We start from the raw sequence: 16,846 nt of genomic DNA on the forward strand, positions 1-16,846 counted from the left end.
GCTACACACCACTACTTCGCCCGCGAGGCAGACAAGGGGCCAAGAAAGCACTTGGGGGCTCAAAAGCAAGAGAAAGACAAGCAGGACGACCCCACCCTGCTTGGTAGACAGTCCACACCAGAGAGTAGCAGCAACCCCAGCAGCACTGTCACCTCCAACAACCGTGACGTCAGTACCCACCATCGAACCATTTGTCATAACGGGTGCACCATCACCCCAGGCAAAAAAATGGGCCATGTGGGTAGACCGGCCAGAGACATACTTCTCAGCGGTCGGAATAGCGAAGGAGAGAAGGCAACCAATGCTTCTACACCTAGAAGGCGCAGATGTACACAAACTATCCAAGAAGTTGCCAGAAGCAGGGCCACCCCTCACCTACAACACATTCAAGTCAGCCATGACAGCTCATTTCGTACCCCTAGAGAAACCAGAATATGAACGATTCCTGCTCCAGCAAGCCAGACAATCAGCAGAAGAGTCAGTGGATGAGTTTTATGCCAGGCTTTGCGATCTAGCAGCCACGTGCACCCTCACAGATGAACAAGATTAAATCTGCACCCAATTAATCTGTGACTGTGTGTCAAACAACTTTGAGAACATATCCCACAGGTACCATGGATGTCAATGGACAGCATCCCCATGATGGGTGCTAGACCTGACAGCCTTAGGGTAGTGATCCCCCAACTTTTTGCCTGCCTCCATCCACTTTTCTGACACTGTCTTTGCTGGTTTTAGGACTCTCTCACTTAAACACCGCTAACCAGTGCTAAAGTGAATATACGCTCTCCCTTAAGCATGGTAACATTGGTTCCTTCCCAATTTGCATATATGATTTACTTGTAAGTTGCTTTTAAAGTGCACTACATGTGCCCAGGGCCTGTAAATTAAATGCTACTAGTGTGCATGCAGCACTGATTGTGCCACCCACATACGTAACCCCTTAACCATGTCTCAGGCCTGCCATTGCAAGGCCTGTGTGTGCAGTTTCACTGCCAATTCGACCTGGCATATAAAAGTACTTACCAAGATTTACACTCCACTTTTTCTACATATAGGTCACCCCTAAGGTAGGCTCTAGGTAACCCATAGGGCAGGGTGCTATGGAGGTAAAAGGCAGGGCATGTACATGGGTGTTTTATATCTCCTGGTAGTGGAAAACTCCTAAATTCATTTTTCACTATTGTGAGGCCTGCTCCTTTTATAGGACAGCATTAGGACTACCATCATATACTGTTTGAGTGTTAGATTCTGATCAGAAAGGGGAAACCAGGTCATATTTGGTATGGCCAGAATGGTAACATGAAATCCTGCTTATTGGTAAGGTTGGGTATTAAATTACTATTTTAGAAATGGCACTTTTAGAAAGTGAGCATTTCTCTGTACTTAAAATCCATCTGTGCCTTACAGCCTGTCTCCAATCAACGTCTAGGCTGGACTGGTTGACAGCTTCCTTGTGCATTTCACACAGATAACCACAAACACAGGACACTCAGTTACACCTGCATCATCTGCATGCTGAATGGGTCTTCCTGGGCTCGTGGAGCGCCTGACACTTACATTTCAAAATCTAGTGGCCTGCTCTCACAACATGGACTGCCAAACCTCCTGCTGGGACCCTGGCAGTCAGACCTGTACTGAAAGGTGAACTTGTGCACTTCAAAACCACTCTTTGAAATCTGCCCCACTTCAAAGGCATTTTTGGGTATATAAACTGGGTCTCTGACCCTACCAACTCAGACACTTCTGGACCTGAACCTGAACCTGCAACCTGTCAAGAGGAACTGCCTGGCTGCCCAAAGGACTAATCTGAATTGCTTTGCTGAGAAGGACTGCTGCCCTGCTGTTGCCCTGATGCCCTCTGACTTTGTTGAGAAGTGCTCTCTAAGGACTTGGATTGAGCTTGCCTCCTGTTTTCTGAAGTCACAGGGCCAAAAACACTTCATCTCTTCAGGAAACTCCTTGTGTGCCGCAAATCGATTCACAGCTGGCTGGAAACGATGCACAGCGCTGCCATAAGACCGAGACATCGCTGTACAGCTGAACCGGAACGACGCAGCCCGACTTCCTGAGTGGAAATGCGACATAGCGCCTGCTTTGCAACAGAAAATTCGATGCACAGCCCTACCAGATCGGCGTACAGCTGAACCAGATCAACATAGCCAAATCCCCAAGTGGAAATCAATGCAGCGCCTGGCGTGCAGCAGAAAATTTTACGCATCGCCCTCCCGGATCAATGCAACATCTGTGACTTCTTCCAGCGCACCCAGGATTTCCCTGCATTGTCCCTGGGTGTCAAAAAAGATCCCCACATTGCAGTGAGGAACCAAGACTGCATGCCGAAAAACAACGCAAGCCCCTTGCAGCGTGGAAAGAAACGACATAACATATGTGCTGCGTCGGAAAATCCGACACACACCTTAATTTTCCACGCATCTTCTCCTCTGCGATCTTCGTGTGTGTTATTTTTTATACAAACCAGGTACTTTGTGTAATCAAGAGACAACTGCTGATTTCTAAGATTTAAGACTCTTTTTAAACTTGCTAAAGTAATATTTCAACTTGTGCTTATTGAATCTTTAGCGTTTCTGACCTTATTTTAACCAGATAAATATTACCTATTTTTCTAATCCAGTGTGGCGTATTTCTGTGGTGTTTTCACTGTGTTACTGCATGATTTATTTCACAAATACTTTACACATTGCCTTCTAAGTTAAGCCTTACTGCTCAGTGACAAGCTACCACAGGGTGGGCACAGGATAATTAGGATTGTGTGTGACTTACCCTGACTAGGATTGTGGTCCCAACTTGGACAAGGGTGTATATCTCTGCCAACTAGAGACCCCATTTCTAACAATGGGCAGGTGGAAAGAGCTGTCGAAATCATGAGCAGCCGATATGGAAGCCACACTTCAAATCTTAGCCGGTCAACCAAGTGGGGGCCACTACCTTGCAACAAAGTGCAAAAGAGCACACAAAGGCACAGCAGACTGCAGGAACATGCAGGTGGTGTGGTGGCCCTTCCCCACAGGAAGGAGAGTGGGCCTGTGGGAAATTGAATCATTATGAAAATGTTTGCAGATCGTCTCCAGCAACAAAAAGACCAAAGATGAAGACCGCCAACTAGGTGAACACCAGATTTCTGATGACGACATGGATGACTACAAGTCTGACGGAACCGTCCACGTCATCCACGTAGCAGAGCAGAGCCCAGGTTGTCTTCACAGAGCCGCACACTGCCAAGCTATGGCTGAAGGTCAACCAATAGTAGCACTCATTGACACTGGAACATTGATCAATATTCTACCTCTGAAAATGCATCAAGCCATGACACCATCCCTGATCCCGTGACCCACTGCCACCAGAGTATACGCTTATGGCACCAACACATGCCTCCAGCTGGCGGGAGTTTTCAACACAACTATCAGCCACGATGATCGAGCCACTAAAACAAAAGTGTACATCACCAAAGGAGGAGCAGATATGCTGCTCAGCTGTCACACCACGGAGCGGCTGCAACAGGTTCAGTTTGCCTTTGGAGTGCACGTCAGCACCCGGGACTCTCTCTTGGGTGAGTTTGAACAACTTTTCTAAGGCATTGGCTACTTGAAGAACCGAATGGTTCACCTCCACATTGACCAGTCGGTGCAGCCGGTAGCTCTGAGACATCGCTGTGCAGTTTTCCACCTCAGACTCAATGTAGAGGCAAAGTTGGGGCAAGCCGACATCATGAAGCGTGTGGAAGGGCTCGCACCATGGGTATCGCCCATCGTCGTCATGCGCATGCCCAAATATCCAGGAGAGGTGCAAATATGCAGCAATATGAGGGTCCCAAGCACCGCGGTCAAACAGGAACAGCACCTGACACCTACAGTGGATGACATATTGGGAGAACTGACAGGCTGTCTGTGGTTCCCAAAGATGGACGTTCGCTCAGGGTACCACCAAATCCTCCTTGGCTCGAGTCAAGACATGTAACCACCTTCTCCACCCATTTGAGACTTTGCCGGTACAAGCACCTACATTTTAGCATATCTAGTGCTGCCGAGGTATTCCAGGGCATCATTCGAGGGGTACTGGAGAAGCTCCCTGGACTCCTGAACACCAGCTATGACATCATGGTCCATGCCCCCACGCTGGAAGAGCTCCTCCAATGTCTACATGCTGTGTTCCATTGGCTGCGAAGCTGTAGCCTCATGCTGCACAAAGAAAAGTGTGAGTTCCTAAAGAAAGATATCTGTTTTTTAGGTTACAGCTTTTCTACCAAAGGGATAACCCCGACCACCAATATCAGTGACAGAAGGCACCTGTCCCCTCCAATGTCACTGGAGTAAGTGGCTTCCTGGGGATAGTCACACTTCTGTGGCCAATTCATACCGAACCTGACGCAACTCACAGGAACACTGTGGGAGCTCACCAAGCCGTCATACCCATGGCAGTGGGTCCTGAACAGGAGAAGTTATTCCAAGACACCAAGCAAGCCCTGACATCCGACACTACACTAGCATACTGCAATCCCGGCAAAGACATAGAGCTGTCTGTCTATGCCAACCCGACCGGCCTGGGGGCTATTATATCCCAAAAACAGTCCTGTGGAAAATGGGTGCCGATTGTCTATGCTAACTGCGCCCTGACCCAGATGAAGCAAAGCAACTCCCATATAGAAAAGAAAGCGATTGCCATCCACTGCGGCTTGCCGATATCTCCACATCTACCTCCACTGACACCCTTTTGTGATAATACTGACCATAAACCACTGCTGCCACTCTTTTAAGGTTCGGCCTCCAATCCCCCACCCTGGATTGAGAAGTGGATACTCCAACTTCAAGAATAAGAATTCTCAGTAGAGTACTATCCGGGCTCCCACAACCAGGCCTATTATCTCGCAAGACACGCAAGGCTAGCCACCCCTCAAAAAGCACAGGAGGCCAAAGAGTACATGCGAGTAGCGATAGAAAGATCACAACTACTACCCTTATTGCTGACAGACCTTGTTGAGGCTACCAAGACAGATGACTAATTTCAACAAGTGATGACTACTGTCCAATCTGGAAAATGGCACCACATTGTGGCTACGCTCTTGCAGAAGACCGCTGAGGCGCACAACACCCTCAAGTCACAGCAACACATGAAAGATAAACTCTGTCTCAGCTGACATGTGTCTACTCCAAGGAACACGGCTCGTGATACCCACCAGTTTGACTCAGTGACTGGTGGATCTGGCCCATGGATCTCACCAGGGAGTAGTGAAGATGAAGAGTCTCTTAAGGAGCAAAGAATGGTTCCCTGGCTTAGATGAAAAAGTAGAGAGAGCGGTCTGCCAAAGCAGCCTCTGCCAAGCTATCGGAGGGTGAGACCCTCCTCCATCCATCATCACCGAGTCCACACCAGCTGCTCCCTGGCTCCAGGCAAGTGCAGATCTACTGAGTGGTCAACACCTAATTGTGGTGATAGATAACTACTCCCACTGGGTTGAGATTGTAAAAAGCACCTCTGCCAAGAAAACCACCCTGAGATTGTCAAAAGGTCATGATGAGTCACGGTCTGATTCAGGAGCTACCCAAGGACATTGGGACCCTTGTCAATGACAAAGACCTAGACAGAGACCTATAGTCCCAAGGAACCAAGCATAGGTGGATCACCCCTCTGGTCTCAAGCTAATGGAGAGGTCGCACAGTTCGTGAGGACAATCACTAAGACTGTCGGAATAGCACAGGCTGAGCAACAGTGTGTGGAGAAGTCGGTATACACTTTCCTGAAGAACTACCGTCTGACACCCTACTCCACCACTGGGGGAGATCCAAGAATGCTGTGTTTGAACACTGGGCACTTAACGTCATTCCAGGCCATCTGACATGAGAGAAAACCCCAGTGCCAATGAACTGTGACCAAGCTCACCAGGAAGCAAAGAACCGTCTCGTGTCCCAATGACGACGAGCGAAAGTGACAAAACTATAAGTGGGAAACTGGGTGCTCATAAAAGACTGACACCTGGGGAGCAAGTTCCATTTGACAATTGAATGAAGAACACAGAGGGTCTCCCACATCAATGAAACCATGATAACTGCGACCAGAAGCAGAGAGACTGCAACACACAACATGCCCCACTTCAAGCTATTCAACGGAAATCCAGACGATGTGCCCAACTCATCATATGAGCCCACCACTGATCATGAAGAGGGACCCGACCCAGATGAACTGTCACTCATCCCACATTCTCCCGTAGTGTTGGCATCTCGGCAAACCCCCAGCTCGGAATCTGACTCCTCTAGCCCCATAGCTACATAGACAGAGCACTGACCTTCCCATCCTACCCAGCGGAGTCATCGTCCAGGCCTCATGAGATATCATCTCAGGAGAATCTTGATGCCCACCCAACAATTTCAAGACTATGGGGGTCATTATGAACCCGGTGGTCGGTGCTAAAGTGGCGGTAGTATCACCAACAGGCTGGCGGTACTTACCACCACATTATGACATTGGCGGGTTGGCTGAAGCCAACCTGCCAATGTACCACTCCGACCGCCTTGGTGGTAGCAGCCGCCAGGCTGGAGATAGCCATCTACAGCCTGGCGGACGCCATTGTTCCACCGGCGGGATTATGTCCCTGCCTATCACCAGGGTTTTCGTGGGGTTAGTAACACCACGAAAACCATGGCAGTAGGCCCTATCAGTGACAGGGAATTTCTTCCCTGTCACTGATAAGAGGCCCCCTCCCCCATACCTCTCCAAACTCTCCCCCACCCCCTTACATCCACGACACCCCATTCACACACGCAGACACACATTCATTCACACATACATACACACATGCATTCATCCATTCACGCACACATCAAAACATACACGCAGACATGCATTCCAACTTCCATACATACACACACTCACCAGTGCTTAATTTGTGCTTGTTGTTTCCGGTGCGCAGGGCCGGCACTTATTTTTCTGCTCCAAGCATTTATTGCGAACAAAAGACACATATGGGAAAGAGGAGAGAAGACAAAAACGGAAAAGCGTCACAATGGGAGAAAGCAGAAAGCTGCAAGAGTTAGCTGAAGGGGCAGGGTGTGGGTTTAAATTGATTGAAGAGGCCGAGATGGCTTCAGGATTAAGCTGCCTCAGTATTCCGTTTTCACACATTTAATTGCAGCAGCCGTGTTTAAGAGGAGGGTTTTGGGCACGGCACGTTTTTATTTACAAATTAAGCACTGGCACTCACACTTCCATACATACACACACTTACATTTCCATACACACACGCACTCACACACACTCATACATGCACGCAAACAATACTAAACACACACTCCCATTCACGCACACATACATGCACACACAAACAACACCCACCACCCTCCTCCCCTGTCGGAGACCCGACTTACCTGGATCTAGGGGCACTTCTGGCAGGAGACAGGACGTGGTGCTGCTACCGCCAGCAGTGCCCGCCAGCAGAACACCACCAGGCTGTATTATTTGTCATAATATGGCTGGCGGCGGTCTACTGGCGTGGCGCTGCTGGTGGTAGCAGTGCCACCTTACTGCCATCCACCAGTATGGCCACAGCCGGATTTCTGCCCTTCTTGAGGCGGAAATGCAGCTGTGGTTATAATATGGCGGACGGATGGTAGCCGCGGCGACGGTATTTTGGCGCCCGTCACCACAGCGTTTGGCGGTTTTTACCACCAATGTCATAATAAGGGCCTATAGGTTGGACAGATGAGTTAGGAGATGGAAGTTCCCGGGTAGAAAAGCCAGTGTAACCTGTTTATCAGTATCCATTTTGATTTATTGTTGCCCATTTACTCTGAGGCATTGTTCAGTCAGTCATGCATAACCTGTGCTTTACCACTCGAGGACTTCACATTAGCCTCTTCAAGTCTGCAATGCATGGAATCATTTGACATTGAATGTGGCATGTTGATCAAGGAGGAATGTAATGTTTCAGGATGTGCAGGGGTGTTCTCACATACACCTGTTCACCCACGGCCTGTAGTTGATTTGGCCTGCGGTCATGTGACTGCACTGATACAGTCCCCGCTCTAGATGACATCCAGTATTTCTGTGCCTGTGCAGGCCTCCCTCACCTGCCAAGACCCAAGTGGTAAGGCACGGCTCCCCACATAACAAGGAACTTACTTCAATACTCAATCCAATAAGATTATACCAGTCAAGCAGTGAATGCCACAATATCACTCTTCTAATTTTTGAAGGATAGGGCGGTGAGGGCGGCTGGGTTGGGCCTAAATTGGAAACGCTCTTCCGCTGAAAATGCAGATGAGAAAAAAACGCTTTGCATCTACCTGTATTGGCGGAGTGAGATATGTTCAATATTTATCTGTGAGCTGGGAGTCAGGGGAGAATTCAGTTCATCTGTCAACTGGGTGAGGATAAGGAGGGGAAAAGACTGTAGGGGGTGAAAACGAGGGGAAAATGTTCACCCAGATTGTGCTGAATAGGTGATGTTGATCACTTATGTACTCCACATGAGTCTAATTCTCTTTTCGCTTGATACTTATATAGTAAATAAATAGATCTAGTATTACTCAGCTCATGCACTTATTTAGAGAATTAAATTGTGTTACCTCAAATCAGTAATTTTGTTACCACATTCAATACTCGACCTGCAAAATATATTTAATAGTTTGATTGCGATTGATTCTGGCCGCTGCAAATAGTAAGTCAATCCTTACCAATGACCAGGTCAGTTTCAGAGAGACGGCCAGTGGGTATCCCTTTCCGCAGGAATATTCCAAACAAAGCGACGGTGGCTACTGGGTAGATTGTTACAGTGTACCGCACAAATTCGTCAAGGACAAAACTTTCCAGAAGAAACCTGAGCACGAAAGGGACAAAAAAGATATTGGAAACTTAAGATATTGTTCCATACATTTTGTTGCACATCTATGATATTGAAGAGCAATGTTCAAGAAAGGGTTTTAGTTCTTGCACTGCTATTGTTTCCTCTTTGTGAATTGCAATAATTTATGCTATTCCAAAGTAAATTTCATTTGGATAGACCCATCGATACAACATGGTTTTTCCATCATTGGACACATTTTAAAATAATGGCATCAAATATATTTTCCTCCACCTATTGAAATAACATTCTTCTACCGGGGTTCTTTGTGTTTTTAGCTTCATCAGAATCAGTATGATTTACATGAAAAACATATGAAGGCGAAATGAAGCACACATTTTCTACGGATTTAGGTTACATGAACAGCCACTTCAGCAGACCAACCCACACTGCAAGTGCAGAGCCTAATTGTCTGTTTACCCATCATGTGCTACTTGATTGTGACCTGGAATATCAACGACAGCCCGCAGTACAGTTTCTGTTGAAGGGGGAGGGGCAAACGAGACATGCAGGAAACGAAAACATAATTTCAGTAGCAGTGTTCTCTCCTGGTAGAGGCCTTCCCCTCAAAAACAGGGGATCCTTTTGCTTTCAAGCAGCCAGATTGCCTAAGATTTAGAACACCTGGAGAAGCCTAGAGTATCTTCAAGATGCACTTGATGAGTTTATTGTGCTCTTGAGCAGCCTAAAAATGCTTCAGGCATCTCCAGATTTGCTCGAGTGTAAAACCTGGAAAGTACAATATTAGAAGGATCATGTTAGTCCAAGATGTTCTAGGCTTCTCAAGGCCAGCTCCATAATAAATATTTGTGATTTGATCCTAATGCGTTCCAACTATCCATATATTGTTGACATTAGGGTATAGAGCCAGCATTGCAGACATGAGGTCAGAGAGAAAAAGAGCCTAGACCACCGATGCTAGCAACGATTTGTAAAGGAATTCTCAATGCAGTTGAGATATTCAACCATTGTTGCTCCATTGCTCCATCCGAGAGACTGGGCCAAAGATGAACCATCATGCCAGGGAAGAAGTGATCGCCACTACTCCTACATGGCACTGTCTGAGATAGAGCATTTGTGACTCTGCAGTCCCCCTGATCTGCAAGCTCCCAAGTACACAACTCTGTCATGTGAAACCCTGACCGATTTCCTTGCCAACACAATTGTCACTGGACACAACTGAAGTTTGCAGTTACAAAAACCAAATAATGACCAGGAAAAACCAACATAGTGATCCAATTCCCCTATAGGTTGAACTAAGACAGATGTTCTAACCTGGAATTGATGGCTGTATAATTAAGGTAGATTGTTTTACAGAGGAATATATGTTAAATACAATTCATGTATCACATGTCATTGTAAGTATAGGATTAATAAAGGCCAGGTAAAAGATGTACAAAAACAATGTTATTTTTGTTTAAAACTTCATTTATGCTTTTCTTTACACCTGTAAAAGACCAACATAGCATATAGTGCAAGTGAACGAGTGCAAGTACCGTATCACGTGTCATACAGGATTAATTACCTGGACCATCACAATTTTGACAACACCATATGTACCAAGTTGACGCACAAATTGTATATACCGTTAAACTGTAACCCACCTTGGTAATGACTGCTCTCATATTCAAAGATAATCTTTGTGCAATCATGTCTCTGGGACTCCCAAGTTGGATAGCTGAGTCACTGTGTTCACTGAAAGAATCCAACATTGCTTTCCAGGCTGCCAAGCCCTCTGTGAGCTTGTTGTCAGTACGAGAGAGTCTCCAATGTTGTTTCTTCACAACTTTCCTCTCCAGGACATCCTTAACCCATAAAGCCTCATTTGGATTCTGGGGCCACATCCATCCAATAGCAGCTGTTCGTTTAGCAAGAAGTAGCACCAAGTGTAGGAGCTTATATGGGATCTTTTGGCCCTTGGGCTACACCACTATACCCAATAGGCACACTCCCCATGTCATAGGAACTGCTATTCCCACTACCTCTGCGATGAGGGTCATCACAACCTCCCAGAAGCTACGCACCTCTACACATTGCCACATCAAATGCAGAAATGTGTCCCCTACCTCTCCGCAACAGGCACACTTTGCCACATTACCAGGGTCTATACTGTTGAGCCGGGCAGGTGTTATGTATGTTCGATATAAGTAATTGAAGTGGAGTAGCTTAAATCTGTTATTACAGGACACTGTTTTCACTAGGCTACATGTGTGACTCCAGCTCAAGTCCTCAAAGGGTTGTCCCAGATCTGCCTCCAATGTTGCTTTCGCCCTGTGCACTTTCTTCCCTAGGCTGCTTGAAGGGCCCTATAGAAGAAAGAGATAAGGTGTCTGCCTTCCCCCCACCTGAGTAACCCTCCCAGGGTCAGAGATGGAGGAGGAGCCGCTGGTGTGTGCATCAAATCTCTTTTGCAGTGTTTCCTAGTTTGGCAACCTCCGGGAAGTGGCATCGTCCTACATTAAGGGTATCTTGTGCCTCCTGAAAGGTGATGAAGACCTCTTCTCATGCATGGGTCTCTGGTTGTGAGGCAACAGCCCTCTCACCATCTCTCCATGGACATATCACAATCTATAGAGCGAAAGCGTCCCAGATCCTATATGAGTAATTCTCTGTCAAAGGGGGATCTGTGTAGTACGTTATTTACTACCATTTCCCATATATGGGCTGTATGCTGTACCAAGTATGGCACTGGGATGTTGGCCTGACCCATCTCATTAATAAGTGTGGTAGCATGTCACCCCCTATCGTGCCCTGTAGGAACTGCTGTTCCCAAATGTCAGTGTCTGTCAGCCATTTGGCAGCGTGTTGCAAGTGAGCTGCATAACAGTACAGTTGAATGTCTGGAAGGACCAAGTTGCTTTCCTCTACGTCTCTTTTCAAACCAGGTAAAGCCACTCTGCTGCATTTCCCCGCCCATACTGATGAGAATAGTAAACTATTGAGGGGCATATTTATACTCTGTTTGTACTGAATTAGTGTCATTTTCTTTACTCTAATTCAGTGCAAAACTAAATCTATATTTATACTTTGGGGCTAGAACCGTCTAGCGCCAGATTTAGGGAGTTAAAGTCATTTTTTAGATGTGGAAACCTACCTTGCCTTAATGAGATGCAAGGTAGGCATTCCCGTGCAAAAAATGACTCTATGGCCTTAACTACATATTTATACTCCTGTGCAAAAATGTTGCACGAGAGGGGTCAAAAAATGGTGCAAAGCTTGCTTTGCCCCATTTTTTAACGCCTGGGACAGGGCAGGTGTTAGGGGACCTGTGGGCCTATATCCATGGTGGAACACCATGGAATAAGCCCACAGGTACCCTCCCCATGCCACAGGGACACCCACACCAGAGGGACAGCAGAGGATTGGGACCCCATCCCAGGTAAGTACAGGTAAGTATTTTATTTTATTTTTTAAAGTGCCATAGGTGGCCCTGAAATGGGACCACATACATGGCACAGGGTGCAATGGCCATGCCCAGGGGACCCTGGTCCCGTGTGCTGGCCATTGGGTTAGTGGGCATGACTCCTGCCTTTCCTAAGACAGGAGTCATGTGGTATGGATGGTTTTGCATCAGAAAATGACTTTAGGCAGGTTACAGCCATTTTTTTTACTCTAATCTGCCTAACGTCATTTTTTGGTGCAAAACCCCCTTCTTCCCTACCGCCAGCCCCACCCACTAACGTCATTGTTTTTTTTACACTAGTCTACCCTTTACACTGGCTGGCACCATTCCATAAATATGGTGCCCGGCTGGTGCACAGAAATGGTGCAAGCCGGTGCTAAACTTTTGGTGCAAAACTGTGTTAGTGCAGTTTTGCACCAAAAAGTATAAATCAGTGCCCGAGTGTTTGAAAAAAATTCTCATCTCGGGGGAATATCGCGTTTTGCACCAGGTAGAGATACTGTTGCAGGAAGACCATTTTTGCTACGGCTGCTCTCCCATGACTGAAAGGGGTAATGTGTTTCAAAAGACAACCAATCTGATTAGACCCCCCAACACTCAATATATGTAAATGCACTGATGATCTGCTGCCGTCTTTGTGATCACAATACCAAGTTACCAGAGGCTCTCCCACTCTCATAGAATGCCCACGTCTGGCAGCTGATTGTGTGGCAACAGGACCACCCTCCCAAGGGGAAACAGCAGTGTTTTTCGTATGTTCACACGCAGACCATACACTTGCCTAAAGATCTTTAGGTGCTGCACCAGTAAAGGGACCACCTAAGCAGGTGAATGGACATACAACAGCGCATCATCTGCATATAGTTTGATGACATATGTTGACTCTCCCACCTATATACCCCAAGTCATCAATTCTGTATGCAACAGGGTGGCCATTGATTCAAGTGCCAGGGCGAACAACAATGGCAAGAGGGGGCATCCCTGTCAAGTATCCTCTTCCACTGTACAGGCCTCCAAGATCTCCACTCCCACCCTGATGCAGGCCAAGGGGTTTGTGTAAAGCAACTGGTCCTATTACTGGAAAACTGGGCCGAAGCCCATCTCCTGCAGCACCATCATGAGGTAGGTCCATCCCACTGTGTCAAATGTCTTCTCAATATCAAGTGATACAAGAGCTAGATTCTGATTCAGCCTTGCGGTCTCATGCAGTACATGAGTTAGACGCCTCAAATTAAGAGCTGTGCTATGCGAGGGCATACAACCAGGTTGATCGACAAGGACCAGATGGCAGGTTACTCCCCGCAGCTGCATCACAAATATTTTACGAGGACTTTAACATCAGAATTAATCATAGTGAGTAGTCTATATGAGGAGGGGTTCTCAGGATCCTTCCCGGCTTCAGCATAAAGCATATTACGCCTTCACGCATGGTTGGGGTCAGGATTCTAAGTTGGTGTGGCTCCAAGAAGACTTTCAACAGTTTTTCCCTAAGGAGGCCCAAGTAGGTTTGGTAAAACTCAGAAGGGAGACCGTCACCCCATGGGGCCTTAGCACTATTTAAATCCTGGAGTGCAGCCCTGAGTTACTCCAGTGTGAGCTTTTTGTGAAGGTCCTGTGCACTGACAGGAGCAAGGCAGGGTCATTCCTGCCAAAATCCTTCCTAACTAAATCCGGGTGAACCTCCTCGTCCACCTGATATACAGTACAGAAGTGAATCACCAGGGCGTCAGTATGTCGCAACATCGTGTCACCAAATGACCCCCCCCCCGGATCTCGAATCTCCTGTTCGTGTTTTAATATCCATGCCAACAATTGGCCAGATTTCTCACCTTCTCTGTGTAAACGGTGTCGGTAAGATGTGAGTGTGTGCTTATCTAGGGATTCCCATTATTTCTGCAGATTAGGTTGCATACGCATAGGTGGTCATTTTGACCCTGGCGGTCTTCTGACTGACAGGGTTAATGTGACGGTATCACCGTCAACAGGCTGGCGGTGAAGACTGCCACATAATGAGTGTGGCGGGTTGGCTGCTGCCAACCCGCTACATCTCCACCTATACCTCCATGGCAGTATGAACCGCCGGGCTGGAGATGTTCACCTCCCACACGGTGGTCCACAGAGAACCGCCGGCAGTATTAGGAGACGGCCTACCATCATGGTTTCCACGGCGGTAGCAGCCCCGCAAAAACCATGGCAGTAGGGCTACCAGTGACAGGGAATTCATTCCTTGTCACTGGTAGGCGGCTCCCCCACCTCCCACCAAGCACATGACTCCTCCACCCCCCTACAGTTACAGCACCCCCACCCTCCTACTCACATAGCACACCCAAACCACCCTCCCTACATACATGCACAAAGCCACCCACATGCACCATGCATACACCCATTCACCTACACTTCCAGGCATGCATCCACTCACACTCATCCATACATGCATTCACTCAGACATACTCACACGCATCCATACATGCATTCACTCACACATACTCACACACATTCAGGCACGCATACACACAAACATCCAAACACGCATACTCACACGCATTCACACTGACATGCAGACGCACTCACTTCAACATTCATACACGCATTCATTGACACACACAGTCGCATTTACACATGCACACACACATTCATACACACACGCAGACACGACACACTCACACACGACACCCAACACCCACCCACCCGTCGGACGCCCATCGTACCTTGTCTGGAAAGGAGGATGTCTGGTAGGAAACAGGAAGGGACGCTGCCACCGCTGGCAGCATCCTGCCAGCAGTACACTGCCAGGCCGTACTAATGGTCCTAATATGGCTTGCAGCGTCCTACTGGTGGGACGGTGCAGGTGGTAGCAATGCCAGAGCGCCACCGCGCCCCAGCATGGCTACTGCTGGATATCTTCCACAGTGTGGCGGAAATCTGCCAGTACCCATTATATGGCGGAAGACCGCTAGCACTGGTGGTCTTATGGCGCCCATGGCTTTGGCGGTCTCACTCAGAGACCACCAAAGTCATAATGAGGGCCATAATCTCTCCCCTCATGGCTGCCGAAGCTGCTTCATCCCTATGAAGGGTCACCAAGTGGCATTCTCGACCCTCGATATCTGTAAGAAGCTATCACCGGACATCACATGTCAATCCAATCCAGAACCCTGCAGGACAGCCTTAAGGGCTTCCCACTCCACGGCCCTTGATGCTGTTGTGCCCCAATTACCATTTAAATAGTTGTGGAGTGCATTCCCCAGTGTCACCCTCCAGGCCACATCCATTAGTAAATCCAGGGGGATGTGCCAGGAGACCGGCAATTCAACCCCTGATTGAAGACGTCCATCTCTGTACCTGCACATGCACTGTAACCATGAACATAAACCCCACAAACGTTAGGGAATAACAAACAAGAATATACTACCCACCCCAGATAAACACAACAACCAAACATACTGCTCATCTGTATGTATCAAAGCTGTCAGGACCCACAGGGTAATCCCACCTCCCACACAGTGGCCTAACACTATGGGGGTCATTCTGACTTTGGCGGGCGGCGGAGGCCACCCGCCAAAGTCCCGCCGTCAGAATACCGCTGCGCGGTCAGAAGACAGCTGCGGTAATTCTGAGTTTCCCGCTGGGCTGGCGGGCGACAGCCAGAAGGCCGCCCACCAGCCCAGCGGGAAACCCCCTTCCATGAGGATGCCGGCTCCGAATGGAGCCGGCGGAGTGGAAGGGGTGCGACGGGTGCAGTTGCACCCGTCGCGATTTTCAGTGTCTGCTTGGCAGACACTGAAAATCTTGGTGGGGCCCTGTTAGGGGGCCCCTGCAGTGCCCTGCGCCCAGGGGCCCCGCGACACCCGTTACCGCCAGCCAGGTTCTGGCAGTCAAAACCGCCAGAGCCAGGCTGGCGGTAAAGGGGTCGGAATCCCCATGGCGGCGCTGCCTGCAGCGCCGCCATGGAGGATTCCCCAGGGCAGCGGGAAACCGGCGGGACACCGCCGGTTTCCATTTCTGACCGCGGCGGTACCGCCGCGGTCAGAATGCCCATGGATGCACCGCCAGCCTGTTGGCGGTGCATCCGCGGTCGGTGGCCTGGCGGTAGTCTACCGCCAGGGTCAGAATGACCCCCTATATGTGGGGAGGATTTCACACCACCCCACCCCACTTAATGCACATGTCTTGTTGCCTACATCCCGTCAGACGAGACAAGCAGCATTAATCAACAACATTTAGAACAAGACCACAATCATCCCCCAACAGAAACGTCCCTCCTTTCCCTGTAAGGAAAAAGGTTAAAGAAAGATATCAGAAAGCAGGCTCCACACAGCAGGCTGAATTGAGTCCCCCCTTTCATAACAGGATCTTTTGATACTGCCGACACCTCAGGGGCCAATGCAGCCCATCCCAGTTCAGACACCATCTCTGAGGAAGCCAGTGCCATGGTCCATTGTCCCTGCCCCACAACATGCCCAGACTGTAGTCTTCTGAACTCTGACTGCCACTGGCTTCAGGCTTCCACCGTGATCTCCAGTTTGTCCTGTGTAGACCCATTGCAGTATGAGTACCAGATCTCCATGAGCCCTCCTTCTCTCTGTATCCCT

At 48.4% G+C, this 16,846-nt stretch overlaps 1 protein-coding gene across 1 annotated transcript in view; it reads right to left on the reverse strand.

The window, feature by feature from the left end:
- Positions 1 to 16,846, reverse strand: part of LOC138279905 (uncharacterized) — a 294,609-nt gene that overhangs the window by 25,326 nt on the left and 252,437 nt on the right. Inside the window, exon 6 of the mRNA XM_069219439.1 lies at positions 8,685 to 8,827. Coding sequence (XP_069075540.1) covers positions 8,685 to 8,827 — 143 coding nt within the window. The remainder of the gene's footprint in view (positions 1 to 8,684; positions 8,828 to 16,846) is intronic.

Source organism: Pleurodeles waltl, chromosome 2_2, assembly GCF_031143425.1.
Source record: "Pleurodeles waltl isolate 20211129_DDA chromosome 2_2, aPleWal1.hap1.20221129, whole genome shotgun sequence".
Lineage (NCBI taxonomy): Eukaryota > Metazoa > Chordata > Amphibia > Caudata > Salamandridae > Pleurodeles > Pleurodeles waltl.